Source organism: Mandrillus leucophaeus, unplaced genomic scaffold (genome assembly GCF_000951045.1).
Source record: "Mandrillus leucophaeus isolate KB7577 unplaced genomic scaffold, Mleu.le_1.0 Scaffold9, whole genome shotgun sequence".
NCBI lineage: Eukaryota > Metazoa > Chordata > Mammalia > Primates > Cercopithecidae > Mandrillus > Mandrillus leucophaeus.
In genome coordinates this window covers 3,446,794-3,465,387 of record NW_012109807.1, presented here as the reverse complement: position 1 = coordinate 3,465,387, position 18,594 = coordinate 3,446,794, and the positions used below count along the sequence as shown (strand labels likewise).

The following is an 18,594-nucleotide window of genomic DNA, read 5'->3' as shown; positions in this document are numbered from 1 at the left end:
ACTCCTCACTGTGAAATGGGGAAGTAATGGTTCATCCCTCATAGGGTTGGCTGAAGATGACTGAGTGAGTGTGTATTCAGCTCTAGGATGGCTCCAGGGACAGCAAGAGTTCCGCTGTAATGACCATCTCCCACTGCTATTCTTCTCCCATAATTGTCCATCTTATTTTCCTTGTCTTCTTGGAGAACGTCAACTGAGTCTCTCAGGACTCCACTCAAATGTCCCTCCTCCTCCATGCTCCCATGGTCTCTTGTTTGCGTTTCTGATTGCTGTCACAATTGCATTACATGTGTGCCTCTGTCAATGACTTGAAACGTTTCTGGAAAGGTTTGCACTGAGTTCTGTTCCTCATCTTTGCATCTTGAATACCTGCGATTGACACTTGGCACATAAAGGTGCTCATTACATGCCTGTTGTGTGCATCACTGAGACGGCAACAACTCCTTTGATGCCACATGCAGCAAGAAGTCTAGACACTTCACCATCCTGGCTATTTTTATTTGGATTTGGCGAAGTTTGCCACGAGTCTACAGAAATCAGAGCTTGGAGTTGGAGAGGACAGCCAGGAGGTGTTCTGACCTGTGTTGAGGACGGGGGGGGCTCTGAGCTCCCACCTTCTCCATGTTGTGTCTTTATTACAGTCCCCTTGCCTTCGCAGATGGAGATCTCTCAGCTGCTACGTAGTGACTGCCGTAGTGATGGAAAGGTGTGACACCTCTCCTCCCCATCTTAAGTCCCATGACAATGCTCCCATAACAAAAAACAGATTAACAAGGGGCAAGCAAAACAGATTTATTTAATCAAAGTTTTATGTGACATAGGAGTCTTCAGAAAGGAAGACCCCAGGACCGGGCGTGGTGGCTCACGCCTGTAATCCTAGAACTTTTGGAGGCCGAGGGGGGCGGATCACCTGAGGCCAGGAGTTCAAGACAGGCCTGGCCAACATGGCGAAACCCCATCTCTACTAAAAATACAAAAATTAGCTGGGCTTGGTGGCGGGCACCTGTAATCCCAGCTACTTGGGAGGCTGAGGCAGGGAGAATTGCTTGAACCCAGGAGGTGGAGGTTGCAGTGAGCCGAGATTGTGCCAGATGCACTCCAGCCTGGGTGACAGAGCGAGACTCGGTCGCAAAAGAAAAAAAAAAAAGGAAAGAAATGAATACCCCAAGACTCAGGAAAACCACTTTTTTTCTTTTTAAATGCTTAGGTTCTAGAAACATGGGCAGCCATGTAGAAATGTGATTGGACAAGAGGGGATGACCTAATGCTAATAGACTGAGTGGGGAAACTCAGCAAGACCTGTCCAGATTCTTCTTGGCCTCTCTGTGGTAATTCTTTTTCCTGGGTAGAGAGCAGAGGGTCTTAATACTTACTGTCAGACCAAAGGAGGCTAGAGAATTTATAGCCAGCTCCTAGACAGAAAGGCAGGAGAAGGTTAGAGCCATGCTCCTAGGTTCCACGGCTTACTTTGGGGAAAAGGATTCTAGTTTTTATGATCTGCCTTTGGGAAGAGGGAGTCTGGTTTCTAGGACTCGCTTTGGGGAGAATGGGGGCATGAAGCAGGAGGGCAGGAGAAGGTCAGAGAGATCTTGGTTTTGAGGCTGCTTTGAGGTCTTCAAATGTGCTTTAGTTTAAAGTACTCAGCCTGCCAAAACGCCATGCTTTGGGCACTGTTTTTGGAGCCCAGGAGTACCACTGCCTTCAGCTCGTGCTCGTGAATCACAGTCACCTGAATTCCCACCGGGCATCTGCCACTTTCCTGGTCTCACGCTCTGGCTGATCAGGTGGTGTCTCCTCCTACTGCTGATGACCTCTATGCCGTTTTGACTCTGATAGCCTCCTAGGTAGACTGGTCATGTCAAGGGCATGAACTACGATGTTGTTTCCTTCTGTGACCTACATGGGACTGCCCCCTTCACTTTACACCAGTTGTGCAAACTCAGGGCTGATGTAGGTTTCCAATGATATAATTTGAGTGTTAGTAGACAGCATCCTTTGCTAAAGATGTCCTTCACGCTGCCCCTTCTCAAGTCTCCCATGTAAGTTTCTGGGGGAAAAAATGGATCCAGAGAAAGGTAGTCAGTAGCAGTTTTCCCCCTCACACAGAAGTTGCCTCCTGCGGCCGGGCGCGGTGGCTCAAGCCTGTAATCCCAGCACTTTGGGAGGCCGAGACGGGCGGATCACGAGGTCAGGAGATCGAGACCATCCTGGCTGACATGGTGAAACCCCGTCTCTACTAAAAAAAAATACAAAAACTAGCCGGGCGAGGTGGCGGCGCCTGTAGTCCCAGCTACTCGGGAGGCTGAGGCAGGAGAATGGCGAGAACCCGGGAGGCGGAGCTTGCAGTGAGCTGAGATCTGGCCACCGCACTCCAGCCTGGGCAGCAGATCGAGACTCCGTCTCAAAAAAAAAAAAAAAAAAAAAAAGAAGAAGAAGTTGCCTCCTGCCCCTTTGTCTTTGAATTCAAGCCCATGTTGCTTCTTATTGTCAGACCCGAGAGTTGGTTCTTTCCCTGGATACATCTCAGCTCCTCCTGCCTGTCTACCAGCATTCCAGGCTTGCCCAGAGACTCCGAATCCCAGGAGAACCCAGTCCTGACTCTCAACCCCGGGGTCCACTGTGCTGGTTTCATTCTCCTGTTCTTGCTCACATGTCTGCCCACTGCATTCTCCACTGCTCACTCTGGCACTGCACTTTCTGAAAGGGCTCAGGGAGGTGTGGGAGCTGCAGGAGGGCTCCTGAGTCTCACTGTACCCCACTCAACCAGGCATTCTGCTTGCCGAGCACCTGCAAGTCCCAGAGGGATGTTCTGGACCTTGCTTGGGAATGCCCCAAAGCAGCGGGGCTACTAGCAGGGAACAGTCCTGGTCATGAGGAAGGTTACCAATGCGGATATCAGGGCTAACAATAAGTTAACTATTAGGGTTTGCAGTTGCCAGCTGCCTTAGGCAAGAGCCTGCTGGGTGATGACTTACTTCCCAAGCATCACCAGATGGGGACTGAGGGGGCAGAATTTATGTGTCGTACTTCCAGTCAGGGTCAGAAGCCACTCAGGAGCAGAAGTAGACCTTGGCCTATAGGCGTGAACTTACCAGCAGGGCCAGGGCCCAGGTGAGGCTCCCAGGCACAATATTGAAGGGACACTGCTCTTAGCATCTTGCCAGGGAACGGTGGGCACCTAGAATGAGGAATTTGCTTTTCTCAACCTGTCTTGTCTCTGCACCCTGTAAATTCATCACTGGCCAGCTGAGGAAGACAGATGGAGGGAATCGAGACAGGGCAGAAAGGCTCTTCCCGGTGATATTGCATGGTCCAACTCTTGCATGTTTGATTGTCTGGGAGTCAGGCAGCAGTGGATGGGCATCTTCCTCTGCCTTTTAGTTAAAGTGAGCAGAAGCTGCAGATTTGAGTGAGAGAAAACCAGATGCAAGGTGCTTTCAACATCTCCGTCAGCATGGAGTTGATGGAGAATGAAACAATAAACAATATGATCTGTGACCTTTAGTTAATGCAAATAGGAGTCAAGTGAATGTAAACCAGTAACTATTGGAATCTTTGTTACATGAAATGAGCATATTATCATAGATGCTTCTCTTAGAGAAGCTCAAGGCAACACTAATACATTTGTCTTTTCTTTTGTCACTTCTAGATCACAGTAATATAGTGCCAGTTCTTCTTGGACCAAAGCTTAACCATGTTGCAGTGGAATTAGGTATATTTCAATATATGTATATTCTGCATGTATAAGTAGGGGACATAATAGAGTCTTCCAAGGGTAAATACAATACATTATTGAATGACACCAGGTACACATTTCATATTTGCTGACTAACATTACAAAACTAAAAAAAGGGTGCCATTTTTTGAATCTTGCCACTTTTAATCTGACACAGTGTCATTTCAACCTTTTGGAATTTGTAGTGACTTACTTAAGGCCCACAGTATGGTATATCTTGCTGAATGTTCCAAATGCATTTGAAACAAAGGTATATTCTATAGGTTTTGGTTTTACTATTCTTTAAATGTCAATTTGGTTGAGTTCGTTAATGGTGCTGTTCAAAACATTTATATCCTTACTAGTCTTTTATCTGCTTGTTCTATGTGTTGCTGCAAGAGACGTGAATATCTCCAACTATTATGGTCAATATGTCTCTATCTCTTTTAGTTCTGTCAATTTTTGTTTTATATAGTTTGGAGCTATCTTATATGCATACACAGATTTATGCCTGTTGAATTAACACATTTACCATTATGAAATATCTCTCTTTATCTGTCATAACACTTCCTCTCTCAGTGTGTAGCTCTGCCATATGAAATAGTCACACAAGTTTTCTTTTGCTTAGAATTGGCATATTTGTCTTTTTTTTACATCCCTTTACTACTAACATTTTTTTTTTTTTTTTGCTGTATACATAAGGGTCTCTCATAAACTGCACGTATTTGGATCTTTTTTGAAATCTGGTCAATATGGTGTTTAGTCCATTTGTATATTTAAAATTACTGTTACAGTTGGTATATCATTATGCATGATATAAAAATATTCAATTTATTCTTTTTAAAATAAATTACACTTTGTTGAAAATGACCATATTTCCATCCACTTGTTTATCTTTTCCTCTATTTTCTTTCAAACAGTTCTTTAGAGTTTTTATCCACTAAATTCAGCATCTGTAGGTCTGCTTCTATTATCTGTCTTTTCTACTGATTATCGTGTACATTTTCTGTGTCTTTGTATGTCTCTTAACTTTTTATTGTTGTTGATCTTTGTGTATCAAACAATTAAAGTGAGCACAATTTGTGTAATTTTTTTCTTACAAGTAGGTAGCCTGAGAGATGAGTATCTCAGTTGACTCAGAATTGAGCTGGGGTAACTGAGATGTAGGTATGTTAGATCCTATCTGTCTTCATCTCTGATAGCTGGTTAGGGAGGGGGTGCTGCAGTCATGTGTTTGTTGCAGGCCTTTTCTCTAATGAGACTTGCTGTCCTGATTACCATGAGACTGCAAGTGATATCATGCAGCCTTTACATCCTCTTATGCTGTCCGAGCGCTTAGCAGTAATTCTGCAAGCCTGTGCAGCTGCTGAGAGCTTCACTGGATTTTCTTGTCTCTATAAGACACTTTCTGTTTATTCCAAACCAAAGCAAAAAGGATCCTTCCTAAGTACACTTTTAGTTCAAAAATCCCTCTTTATTTTCTCTGCACTTTGATGTCTTTAATGTTTGCTTAATTTAATTTTTTGTGGTTTATCCATTTGGTTTATCTAGAAGTCTCAGTGAAAGTATCGTCCTGATGCTACCTACTAAATTGTGTACTGAAAAGAAAGTACACTGATCACCCTAAGTTTTAATAGTTGATTAAAAAATAAATGTTTAAAAAGAAGCCAAATCATGTTTTGGTGATGACTTGTAATTGCTACCTATTTCTTCAGCTTTATATTTTTTAAATTTAAAACAAGGCATATTTATTCTGTTTCTGGGATGGAGCACCATGTTTTGCTTTAGGTGAACATACGTTCATTATATTGTTTTGAAACTTTTGAGAAACCAAGTTTCAAAAATCAGAACTTTAGTTGCCAACTTTTACCAGGAAAAGATGTAAGGCTCAACTGCTCTGCTTTGCTGAATGAAGAGGATGTAGTTTATTGGATGTTCGGGGAAGAAAATGGATCGGATCCTAATATACATGAAGAGAAAGAAATAAGAATTATGTATGTATGTATATATACCATATAACAATCATATATATTATATATAACTGTATATTAAAAACACTGGGTGGCTGATGTGTATTTTGGGCTAGTTTAAATTATAATTATAATTATAAATTATCAATTATAAATATAATTATAAAAATAATTATAATTATAATTATAATGGGCATATTTTATAATTATAATGGCCATACCCTAGGTGGATGGATTATGCAGAAATGTATTGCCAAGATCTAAGCTGGAAAAGAAGGTCCATGAGAAGGCCATTGAGGGTATTTAGCATCACCTTATAAAGCAGCACTTGGTCGGTCAGGATCTGATGCAGATGGGGATTTTACCTAGCTTCTTAGAAAAGGGCAGTTGCCTAGGCCAAGCTTTTTTTTATTTTGAAAAATTTGTTAAGTTGTTTATTTTTCTAATGTGCCAAAAAGGTTCCAAATGGCATGCATATTGATGCTTCAATAAGCCTATATTCTTCCATTAAGGAATGGTCAGACTTATAAAAAGACTAAACATATAGTCAGTTAAGCTTTTCTGAATGACTTTGAGTCATACTGTAATTATTCACTATTATACTGATACACTACTCAGGGTCTAGTGAGTGCTGAGCCTGAGTTGTCTAGCACCTTAGCAGCACTTGTTGAGTTTTTTCTTCTGCTTTTTACACATTTTTTTGGTATATTCTTTGTTACCATGTTGGCAGCTCTACATTCTTGCTGACACTTGTCTACAAGCTCTTTATACCATAAGTCTGAATTCTTGCCCAGGAGCAGGCATGTGATTCATGCCCGCTACATGTTGAATTCAGTTGAACTTTGTGGATCTCCTGCCATCGTATCTCATCCTCAGCCACTGACCTCCGTTTGAGTTTTGTATTTCTCCCTTTGGATGCTCTCTTCCTAATTTTTAGAGGGATAGAAAACCACAATGAATTTCTGAGAAATGCAGCTCAAGCTACAAAAGCAGGGAGGTCTTCCTTTGTAGTTGGCTGCACACACCTTTGATGTCATCTGTTTTGTCCTCTCAGTGGCCTCCTGTGTTTTACTTCTGGATATCATTGGTTTTAGATGGTTGTTATTTCTGGATGGGTGACTTAGGAACAGAATTACCTTCCAAAATGTACTTGAGGCAGTTGGAGGGTACAGTGGGGCTCTGTGTCTCAGGTCCTAGAGATGCCTGTTGCTAGGAATGTGGGTATGTGGGGCCCATGTCTGGCTGTGTTGACTGGTGTAGCTATCACAGCCTGTCATTGATGAGGGAAGTGGATGTCATGAGTGTTTACCTGGCGTCGACCACAGGACAGCTTGAATCCTTTAAGGAAGAGAAAGAGAGCGTGCTGCCAGTGGCTGTCTCAAGTCATTTTCTGACACTCATGGAACAGCTTAACTGGCACTTCTCATGTGCCTGGGGGTGCCTGAGAACAGTGTTATGTTTTTTAATGCTGAACAAATTAAATCAGTTTATTAGATTCCACGGACAAATGTAATACAAATCTGTATCTATGCTAAACAACTTACAGCCTTGTCATAATTAGTGGGAACCACTCTGTGCAAAGAACTGAAGCTGTTAGGAAGAGAGAAGTAGAGGAAAAATAATTGAGAGACAGAATATTTTCTCATATTTTCAACTTAGCATCATGATCTTGCAGCCATTTAAACTCTAGGTATTTGACAGCACCATTCCCAAATAGCCTTAGGAGGGCTGTTTCTGTCCATTGTGATGCCGCACAGAGGAGGGGAAGTTTACTGTAGTCCATGCTTTAAAAGTACTGACCAGAAAGGGAAGAAATAATGCAGGCAACATCACAGCTGCCTTCAAGCATTTTAAACACATACATTCTCCTCTTATGGGTAATGAACAAAGCCTACTGCTAAACTATTTTCCCCTCTTACAGGACTTCAGAGGGCAAATGGCATGCTTCAAAAGTATTGAGAATTGAAAATATTGGTGAAAACAATCTAAACGTTTTATATAATTGCACTGTGGCCAGCACGGGAGGCACAGACACCAAAAGCTTCATCTTGGTGAGAAAAGGTGAGAAAGATTTATTTTTGGAAGTTTTGAAACTTAGCGCACTGCTACTGAGAGACATCTCAAAGATGGCCACTTTCTCATTTTCCACACCAGAACCCAGCTCATGTCACAGGCATTCAATAGCGGAGCTGGTGTTCAGCTGTGCCGGGCCCCTCTGTCTCATGGTGCTAAGCAGAGAATGAAAACAGAACTCTTTCACTTGCTCTCACAGTCATATTCCACCCCAGTGGAAATCGGGGGGCCTGAGGCTTGGAGATACAGATGCTGAGAGCGAGGCTCATGGAGAGGCCATCAGGACAACCCCTGCACCCAGCATGCACCCAGAGCAGCCAGAGGGGAGTTTGCAGATCCGTGTGGGGTGAGGCCGGTGCATACTTGGTGTGACTGCTGCTCCAGCCTGCCTCAGTAGGGCACCAGGCTCAGGGGCCTTGTGTGTGCTCATTCATTCGTTGCCCCGTGGACTTGGCAAGTAGGCCATTGACAGCCCTGATCCGCCGGCTCTTAGAGTTATTCAGTGCTCACCTGATGGAGGGCCCCAGGGTCGCCATCCCTCTCCTCCACCAAAGTAGCACAGCCCAGGGCCTTCAGCCCAGTAGCTGCTCAGAAATGGCTGTAACTGAAGCCAGAAAGCTGTGATTTCCAGTTGTCACTACTCATTCACTGTTCATTCCCAGGCTCCACCATCAACTCCCTGGATATGTAGGGAAAGGTCAAGATCTGCAAGAGAGAGAGAAAGGGAGAGAGACAGAGACTAACACACCCAGAGACAGACAGAGAGAGGGAGAGACGGACACCGAGAGAAGAGAAAGAGAGATACATGAGATGGAGGGACAGAGACAGACAACTCTAGAGAGATGAAGACAGAAATAGAGAGAGAAAGAGAGACAGAGACTCAGAGAGACAGAGAAATGAGAGAGACAGGGAGAGACACAGAGACAGAGGAACAGAGAAAAGGGAGATAGAGAGGCAGAGACACGAAGGGATGCAAAGACAGAGAAATGAGAGCAAAACAGAAAGAGACAGAGTAAGGGAGAGATACCCACAGACACACACAAACAGGCAGAGAGAGCCACACACACAGACTGGGCCTTGGCTTTGTGAGAAACGGAAGGAGTAGGACAGGAAGAGCACAAAGGCTGGAAACCCCCTCCAGCTGGGCTATCCTGGTGCCCAGGGGCAGCTCCCCCAGCACACATGTTTTAGAGCTGCCTCTACCATATGCACTCATAACAACAGCTCACATTCCATACATGTTAATTACATGACAGGATCTGGGTGAAGCTCCTCCCATGATCTCATCCAGCCTTAACGACAAGCTTTATAGAGGTGAAGAAACTTGCCCAGGGTCACACGGCAGGTGAAGGCATTGAAACTCAGACCTGATTAAATCTGAAATCTGTGTTCTTACCTTCTGCAGGGCTTGTCGCCTGTGGTTTTCCGCCTCTGTGTGATTGCCTGCTCTGTGGTCCACGCACTTGCATGGGAGCGGGGCTCAAATCTTGTTTTGTTGGACCGTTGCCTGGCCAGGCTTTCCTGGGGCCTGCTCACCACCAGTCGCCTCTCCCCTCTTAGAACAGGGCAGGACTGTCCTATCCCTGCCCTAGACGCTTCTGCCCAGCCAATTCTCCTGCTGCTGCTCTCACAAATGTAGGCTTAGGAACTGGGGCTCACAACCCCCCATTATCCCAAGAGGAATTGTGTGGCAATGTGTGCGTGTCTGTGAAAATGTGTGAAACTGTTATAACTATGCAGTTCTTTCAAAGGTACAGGAGCCCCAGAGCATTCAGAGTTCACTGTTAAGCAACATTAGCTGCTTACCTGAATCCTAAAGATAGTGGAGAGATGCGGAAAGATAATTTCTAAAAATTGCATCAAGATGGCAAAAGTTTTAAGCACGTTTATACTTGTTGACCTAGAGATGCCCCCACCATTACAATGTATTTTAAGAAAAGAATTAGAAATATGGATAAATGCATATGCATTTGTGTATATGTATATACATATATGCATGTATATATACACATACATATAAATGTATATGTACACACGTACATGCATATATATTTATATAAATATACATGTATACATTTATATTCTACATACAAAATGTACTGCAACTTTATGTCTACTTACTAAAAATTGCAATCAATCTAAACATTAGGTTATTATGAATTATAATTTTAATGACCTACTAAAATGCTCATAATATAATATTTGGAAATAATGAGTGATTACCATATGATCTCAGTTAAGTAAAAACTTTAAGAGACAAAAAAGAAAACCTAGAAGGAAATATTCTACCGTGTCAACACAGCCTTCACCACATTGTGGTTGGTTGTTAAAAATTACTTTATTCTTTTATTCCTCTGTGTTATCTTAGATTGTCCATAATAAGCATAAACGGAATCAATCTAGAAAATGTATCTTTTTTCCAAATGGCACTTTTATATAAAGAATTTGCTAAAATTCCAAGAGCTGTGTGCTGTATTAACTGCTTTGTGTGTAATATTTCATGTAATCTTCCCCAAAGGAGAAACCTTGTAAGGGAAGAAGAAACTGTTAGATTCTCCTTTTTTCAGATTAAGGTACCAAGGTTTAGGGGCATTCTTGATTTTTCCTACAAAACAAAATAATTGATGGAGCCCGGCTTCTAACCCAGACAAATGTCAATCCAGCCCTCTCTCTCTTCTCTCAAAACTATGCACCTCCACCCGCTTACTAAGGTTTCTGTGAGTCCCTATGTACTTCAGCCTAGTATCTCTTCACCCCAGAAATCTGATTTCCACAGGTATGGATAGAATACATTACTGTGTAATGTTTTCACTTCAGGTCTCTAAATATCCTTGTACACATTTTTATTCTTTAAAAATTTGAGTAGAAATATCACTACGCCAGACTAAAGGCAGGAATGTGGAGTCACTCAGTGAATGTGTCAGCACTTGGGTTGGTAACTACTGCATTAGTGTTAACAGTAAAAATGGACAAGCATGTGATAATGGACAACACTGGTAAGATTTCTTGATTATTTCCTTTTCCTTTTTCTCTTTCTTTTCTAGCAGACATGGCTGATATCCCAGGCCATGTCTTCACAAGAGGAATGATCATAGCTGTTTTGATCTTGGTGGCAGTAGTGTGCCTAGTGACTGTGTGCGTCATTTATAGAGTCGACCTGGTTCTATTTTATAGACATTTAATGAGAAGAGATGAAACATTAACAGGTAACACATATAATGCTGGGGTTTCTTACCTTATGTCCTCATTAAGAAATCAAATAAATAGACATTAATCTTCATCTTATTGTGATGATACTGTAGAATTAATCTGTGGGAGAGGTTTTCTATGGGAAATATTGTTCTGCCTGTACCATCCATTATGAATGTTGTTTGTGTCTTCTTTTCTTGTGCTTACTTATGTGTTGCCCAAAATTGTTCTGATTGTCTTGTGTATGTATGTCATAGCCTCCTAAATGCCCTGGGAGATGCTCGGGCCCAGGAACTGTGTATCTGTGTGTCCTTGTGCATGCATCACCTAGGTACCTTTATAGTACATACACTCAATAAAGTTGCTTTTAAGTTCGATTGAATTGTCCTATCACTCATTATTTCAGCCGGGCAAAGGAAGCTTACATAATGGATGTGTAAGAACCCCAAGCTGGCCAGGCGCGGTGGCTCACGCCTGTAATCCCAGCACTTTTGAGAGGCCGAGGCGGGCAGATCACAAGGTCAGGAGATCGAGACCATCCTGGCTATCTCAGTGAAACCCCATCTCTACTAAAAATACAAAAACATTAGCCAGACATGGTGGCGGGCACCTGTAGTCCCAGCTACTCGGGAGGCTGAGGCAGGAGAATGGTGTGAACCTGGGAGGTGGAGTTTGGAGTGAGCCAAGGTGGTGCCACTGCACTCCAGCGTGGTCGACAAAGCAAGACTTGTCTCAAAAAAAATAAAAATTAAAATTAAAAGAACCCCAAGCTAGAAGCCAAATGATCTGGGTTCTGATCTCCTAGATCTGCCAGTTTTTATCTGCGACTATGTTGACCTGCTGGCTCCATCCCTCAGTTTCCTTATATGTAAAGGTGACTAGAAGTCCTCAAGTTTCCAGATAATTACTAATTTAAAGGAAGTCAGTCTAATTCATTGCACTTGATTTTGTTTCTGCGTATGCGTGTTTGCAGGAAAAAAACCTTCACACAGTTCAAAACCCAAAATGTCTATTAAATTATACTTCAGAAATCCCCCTTCCAGCCTAGTCCTGGATCTATGATTCCCAACCCTCATTGATGGCACATCTGATCAAATATAAATATAGATTCTTACTACACTCCTTCTTTGAAAGAGAACAAATCTCGGCTTAATATGCACACTCTTTTCAACTTTGCTCTCTTATACCTTAGACACACCTGCATGTTACTTTATACAGAAGTCCCTCATTTTTTAGGGCCTCACAGTATTTTATTTGTGTAGAGCTACAACTGTTTATTTAGTCTCCTTTTGATGAACATTTGGCTTGTTTCCAATCTTTTGTTATTACAAAAATGCTGCACTGGACAGCTTTATACATTCATCATTTCGTATGTATGCAGTATGTCTGAAAGAAAAATTCTCCAAAATAGAGTTTCTAGAATACAAGAAGGAGACACGACTATTATTTTGCTAGATACTGTCAATTCACCCTCCCTACTGCCTTCAGAGGATGACAGCAACTTTTTTCCCATAACCTTACCCACAACCATTTGGAGTTGTGCCAATCTGATAGGTGAAAAGTTGTTTTTAATTTGCATTTCCCTTACTATGCAAGAGTATCAGCAACTTTTCATTTGCATAGGGCTCAATTGTATTTCCTTTCTGAACACACCCATTCATATCTTTTGACTATTGTTCCATGAGGCAATGGCCTTATTTTGCCTATTTATTTCTAGGAGCTATTTATATTTTAGGGAGTTTAGCCTATTATCTATAATATGAAATGCAAATATTTCCAGGTTGTAATTTGTCTTTTGACTTTGCTTATAGTGGTGTGCTATATAAAAGACTTTTTGAAAAACATACTCAAATACATCATCTATGCTTTCTGGATTTGGGGTCATAAGTAAAACAGCCTTCCTAACCTCAAGTTATACAGAAATTATATAGTTCCTCTGAGGTTTTTATAGGTTTAGTTTTCACATTTAGAACTTTAAGTTGAACAATATGAAGTTAGCAAGGTTAGTAAATTTAACTTTGAGCCTACCTGTGCACATACGATTTTGCTATGGGGAGAGATGGTGCCACAACAAATGGGGAAATCTGTATTTGATATTTTCTGAATGGTCTCTGCATAGACCAGTGTTTGTCTTCAAACAGACATTGACTAGCTGCTCTCTTTCTGACTTTCTGGAGCTAAGATTTATTTTTTTCTTCTCCAGTTGTGTTTGACATGATTTGCAGGTAATTTGTTTGATTCACACTTCTTAACTGTCAATATGGCAGTGCACAGAGACATTTAGAGACATGCTCTAAATAACTTCCATTAAATTATAGTCCACAAACAAATGCAGTCCATGAAAAAGACAGAAATGGAGATATAAGTATGAAAATAAAAACTTTTTTCACAATTTAATACTGCTGCAATATCTAAGAAAGTGTTCAGTATTGGTTTGTGAAGGATTGGAAATGAAACTGATCAATCAACAACAACAAAAGAAGGCAGATTTAAATTAAAACATGGTCATTCACCAAGCATAGTTTGAGGAACATTTGTTTAACTTACTCCTTGAAGTCCCAAATATCCATTTGAATTATAATTTCCTTTATAATTTTCATTTATGTTTGAACATAGAGAATAAAAAAATTACCATTAGCTTTCAAATTCCTTTTTTTTTTTTGTACACTTTGTCAATTTTCAAATCCACTAAACCTTTTACTACCTGGATTTAAAATAAATTTTAATAAAATTAGCAGATTTATATTACAAGAATTGCTTAAAATAAGGAATTTGAAAGCAATTAACATTTGAAAAGCTAATTTTTCATAGGTAAGAACAAAGCTATATTGCATGTAATGTAAACCCATATTTGATGAAATTGTCTTCCCAGTTTATTGCAATCCATTACATCATAAGAAAATTATGCCTTTTAAAAAAGTGTGCTCATTTAATTGTCTTACACATTGGTGTCTGTTTTGTCACTGACACGGTAACAATCCTAGTGGAAGCACTACCTCTTACTTAACTAGTAGGTAGTTATATTTGATAGCAGTTTAAGAAAAGTATGTGGGGTACCTACTTACTGATTAATAACTGGTTTTTATTTTTACCAACATTTCATACCTTTGATATTTATGTAAGCCTGAAATTTTTACCAACATTTTTCCTCTTTCAATGCATGCAACTCTGCAAAGCAATTGCTTTAAATGAACAATAGGTTCTAACCCAAACTGCTGAACAGAATGCTGTACGTAGAACTGAAGAATCTTTTGCCAGAAGCAGAAAGTGTTGATTGGTGACCATGAGTGCTATGGAGGATGTCAGGCTGGGCTGTTGAGCATAAATGATGGCACCATAAGAGACATAGATCTAGAATGGTTTTATCCTATTAGATTTTAATAAGGGATGCAATCATATGTAGCATTTAACTCAGTAGCAAATTCATTAACCCCAATAATATACCATGCATAAATCTTACCTGTCTGCCATCAAAACAATTGTCATGGGATAAAGGTAGACCATTCCCCCACTGTTTTCCTTTTTTCTCTACAGATCTCAATTAGAATCCATTGCATTTTTTAGGACCCGACTCAAAATTTCCTCCTTTCAGAAAGCATGTCCATCAGGATCACTCTTTATTCTCTGACCAGGTTATTTTGTCTGTGAGTTTTGTTAGTTTTGTTGTTGTTGTTGTTGTTGTTGTTATGCTATTTTTCTTCTGCTAATCTGTTGTTTGTAACTTTTTCCAAGTTGTTGCATGCACCTGCTTTGCTTTTAAAATAGATTGGATGAAGCTAGAAGAGAGAGTGGTATCATGTTTTAATTACCCAGTTAGAAGCATGGTCTTTGTTATTTAGGAGGCATTTCCTCCTAAATTTGTTCTGTTAGCCATCTGAGTACTACTCCATTGTCAGAAATTAAATAGGAGCAGATGTTATCATCAGTGAAAATCATCAATAGATCAGAAGTTTTCCTTTTGACATCTATATTCTATAATATTTAAAAATATAATAGCATGTTTTCCAATAGCATATTATTTCATTTTCCTCTATTGTTTTTCCCCACATTCTGGTGTAAACTGCTCTGCTTCTCTCTTCACCTTCTTGGGGGTCTCTTTGAGCGTAGAAATTGTGATGGTGGTAGAATTAAGTGATATGAGTAAACCAGGGTGAGATTTTTTTTCCACTCCTGGAATGAGGGCACCTTTGGGCTCTTGGCCTTCTAAGGAACTTAAAGACTTAAGTTCCTTTAATGCCCACATCTATGGCTCATATGTCTGTCTATTCTTCTATGGTGTTAAGCAGTGGGATCTTAAAGTAGATGCTTAAAAATGCATTGACTAATGGGTTGCTTGGTTAGCATGGGAGGTTTAAATATAAACAACTTTATATGTAATTTTTCTTTTTCAGTGAATCTATACTAATTACTTATGACAGTTACTTAAATTTGTACTTAAACAACATTTAATTTACACATGAATTAAAAGAGTCAATCTTACCTCCTAGATGGAAAAACATATGATGCTTTTGTGTCTTACTTAAAAGAATGCCGACCTGAAAATGGAGAGGAGCACACCTTTGCTGTGGAGATTTTGCCCAGGGTGTTGGAGAAACATTTTGGGTATAAGTTATGCATATTTGAAAGGGATGTAGTGCCTGGAGGAGGTAAGACGGAATGCCAGACAGAAAAATATTCGAGATAGTTTCTTTTTTTAAAAGGATTGAGCTAGCTCCCAGATGGCTATCCCATTTCCTTAAAAACAAATGAATAAGGTCCTTTAAGCCAGAAATAACCAGGTGAGTCAACAATTGATAGTGAGAAAACAAACTACCGAGCTTCCAATAGTCTCTTCTCTTGGGTTGTGTTCTTTGTGCTTCATGGTTCTCTGAAACGTTGGGGAAAGGGAGAGGGCATTTCCTTTTCAGAACCGGGTCCAGAGCTGGCGTTATCATGAAGCATTTATTTAGAAATGATCCACGGTGAGACTGCACCACAGTAGCAATTCCAAATTTCACATGTGATGTGTGGACTAGTTAATCCTCACTAGTAACTCTTACTAGAAATAAACACAGGTTAATTATTACTAGAAAATGCACGATTTATATTGTGTTGACATTGGTAACGAAATTTAAGTAGAAAATGTGAAAACTGTAAAGGAAAAAAAATAAAAGGAAAGCAGTGATTCCCGTCAGATCATAGCTATGAAATTCAATGTTTTCTTTATTAACATAGGAATACAAATGGCCATAGTGCATATATTGAAGCAAATTACGGTTAAATTTTTTTTTAAATGAGTAACATTTTTAGGTTTTCTCTGAAGTCTTCCAGAACAAACATTTAAAATCTGGTGTCAAATTATTCTGGATACTGATGCTTAAAAAGCAACAAATGTTTTATTATTACCATCATTAATTTATTAATCTAATATTTATTGGATACTATTCCTGTGCCAAGTTCTGAACTGGACATCAAAGATGTAGCAGTGAGAAAGAAATAGTTACATTCCCCCCCAACCATATTCCAATTTATAAAGGAAAATATTGCCAACTTACACTACTGTTTAGTAATAAACAACTTGTCAAAAAAATATGCCAGATTATCAGATGCATACATTGTGGTATTTTTGGGTAACAGTTCTTTGCATCTAAGACGGCATATTGTTACTTAGAAAGCATTTATTCTGGGCCATGTATCTATTTTACTATATTTTTGTTATTTTCTAGAGGTCTTTTTTGAAAATAGATTTATTCTTAATTCATAAATAAAAATAATGATCAAATATTCAGTTGTAATTAGGTTTGGTTAAACCTCTATTTGAGAACAGTGAGAGATCTAGAACAAGGGTTGACAATTTACCAGCCACAGGTTCCATCACACCTGCAACGCTTATTGAAACACAGCCACACACATTGGTTTACCTGTTACCTGAGTCTGCATTTGAGTGACAACAGAATTGAGTAGTTGTGACAAAGACAGCATGACCTGCAAAGCCTAACGTGTTTACTACCTAGCCCTTTGCAGAAAAAGTTTGCCAACCCCTGGTCTAAAATAATGGATGGTTTTGTTTTGTTGTGCCTTTTTGTCTTTTAATCTTTAAATTCTGATTTTAGCATGCTCTTTTATGCTTGAGGAGAAGCAGGATAGTATAATATGAAATATATTCCACTTAGGTTCAGATTCTGAGTCTGCCACTTATTAGCTGTGTGACTCTGAGCAGGTTACTTAACCACTCTGTGCTCTGGCTTCCTTGTCCATTAAATGGCGGTGATAACAATATCTTCTCTGTAGATTACATTAGTTAATATACCAAAAAATCATTTAAAATAAGGTATGGTACAGAATAAGTGCTAAGTAGATATTCATTATTATTGTTACCTAGAAAGTTTTTAATAAGCATATAAAATTGAGAACAAATGGTTTGTCTTAAAGAAAAACTTATTAGTGAGGTTAGGAGTTCATATAAAATAGGACTGTGCAAAATGACTTTTATCTCATGTTTCCCCTTTCAGTTATCTTAAATTAATATGGGTTATCTTGCATTTTTCAGCTGTTGTTGATGAAGTCCACTCACTGATAGAGAAAAGCCGAAGACTAATCATTGTCCTAAGTAAAAGTTATATGTCTAATGAGGTCAGGTATGAACTTGAAAGTGGACTTCATGAAGCATTGGTGGAAAGAAAAATTAAAATAATCTTAATTGAATTTACACCTGTTACTGACTTCACATTCTTGCCCCAATCACTAAAGCTTTTGAAATCTCACAGAGTTCTGAAATGGAAGGCCGATAAGTCTCTTTCTTATAACTCAAGGTTCTGGAAGAATCTTCTTTACTTAATGCCTGCAAAAACAGCCAAGCCAGGTAGAGACGAATCGGAAGTCTTGCCTGTTCTTTCAGAGTCTTAATCTTCAGAAACACTGAATGGCAAATAGAACTCAAGATACTCTGGGGACTGAGCGTATGAACCTGTTCATAACAAAGGCTGTGACTCAAAATATTTAACTCTGTAAAAATCCTGTTCACAATTTGAAGATGAACTAGTCATTAGGTTGGTGGGAATAAAACTAAAGATTGTGCTGTGGGCTGTGGTCACGTGCTCTCAGAAGACCTGGAATTCAAAAGAAATGGAGTTCTTCTTTTTCTCCCTCTTTCATACCTGGATGCAGCTGCTCTTACTCAATCCCATATTCAGCAAGTGTGAAGCGGGGCGTGATGCAAAATAACCTGTGCCCTACAAAAAGGGCACATCTTGAAGAGTTTTAATGCCAGTACTTAATTTGAATGAGGGGATTTTAAGTTCATGAAGAGGCATTTTCTAGGCAACAGTGGGTGAGGAGTAACTGAAATGCTGCTTTCACTCCCTAACATCATGGATCGGGTTGTGCATGGGATGTGGGAGGAGGGGCTGGCAGGGCTGCCTTCAGAGCCTGCAGGGCCTCAGCCTCAGGATGTATTTAATTTATCACGGCCACAGTTGCAGCCAACGGTTCTCGAAAGCTCATGTGGATCTATTTATGGGAACTTCTTAAAAGGACCCCAGAATAGATTTTTATCTTTCACAAGACACACAAATTCTAATTTAGTTAATTATCTGGGCCTTTCACTTTTGATGGTTTGAAACATTGGTTGATTTTTTTTTGTGTGTGTGTGTGGAAACAAGCCTTTAT

At 40.0% G+C, this 18,594-nt stretch overlaps 1 protein-coding gene across 2 annotated transcripts in view; it reads left to right on the top strand.

Moving 5' to 3' along the window:
• IL18R1 (interleukin 18 receptor 1) overlaps positions 1-18,212 on the top strand; it is a 49,987-nt gene extending 31,775 nt beyond the window's left edge. Inside the window, exons 7-12 of one of the 2 annotated variants that reach the window (XM_011969577.1) lie at positions 3,650-3,712; positions 5,589-5,709; positions 7,607-7,746; positions 10,803-10,964; positions 15,435-15,593; positions 17,477-18,212. In XM_011969577.1, coding sequence (XP_011824967.1) covers positions 3,650-3,712; positions 5,589-5,709; positions 7,607-7,746; positions 10,803-10,964; positions 15,435-15,593; positions 17,477-17,832 — 1,001 coding nt within the window. In that variant the 3' untranslated portion in view covers positions 17,833-18,212. The remainder of the gene's footprint in view (positions 1-3,649; positions 3,713-5,588; positions 5,710-7,606; positions 7,747-10,802; positions 10,965-15,434; positions 15,594-17,476) is intronic. The other variant, XM_011969578.1, reaches the window with a different exon arrangement.
• Positions 18,213-18,594: the final 382 nt, after the last annotated feature.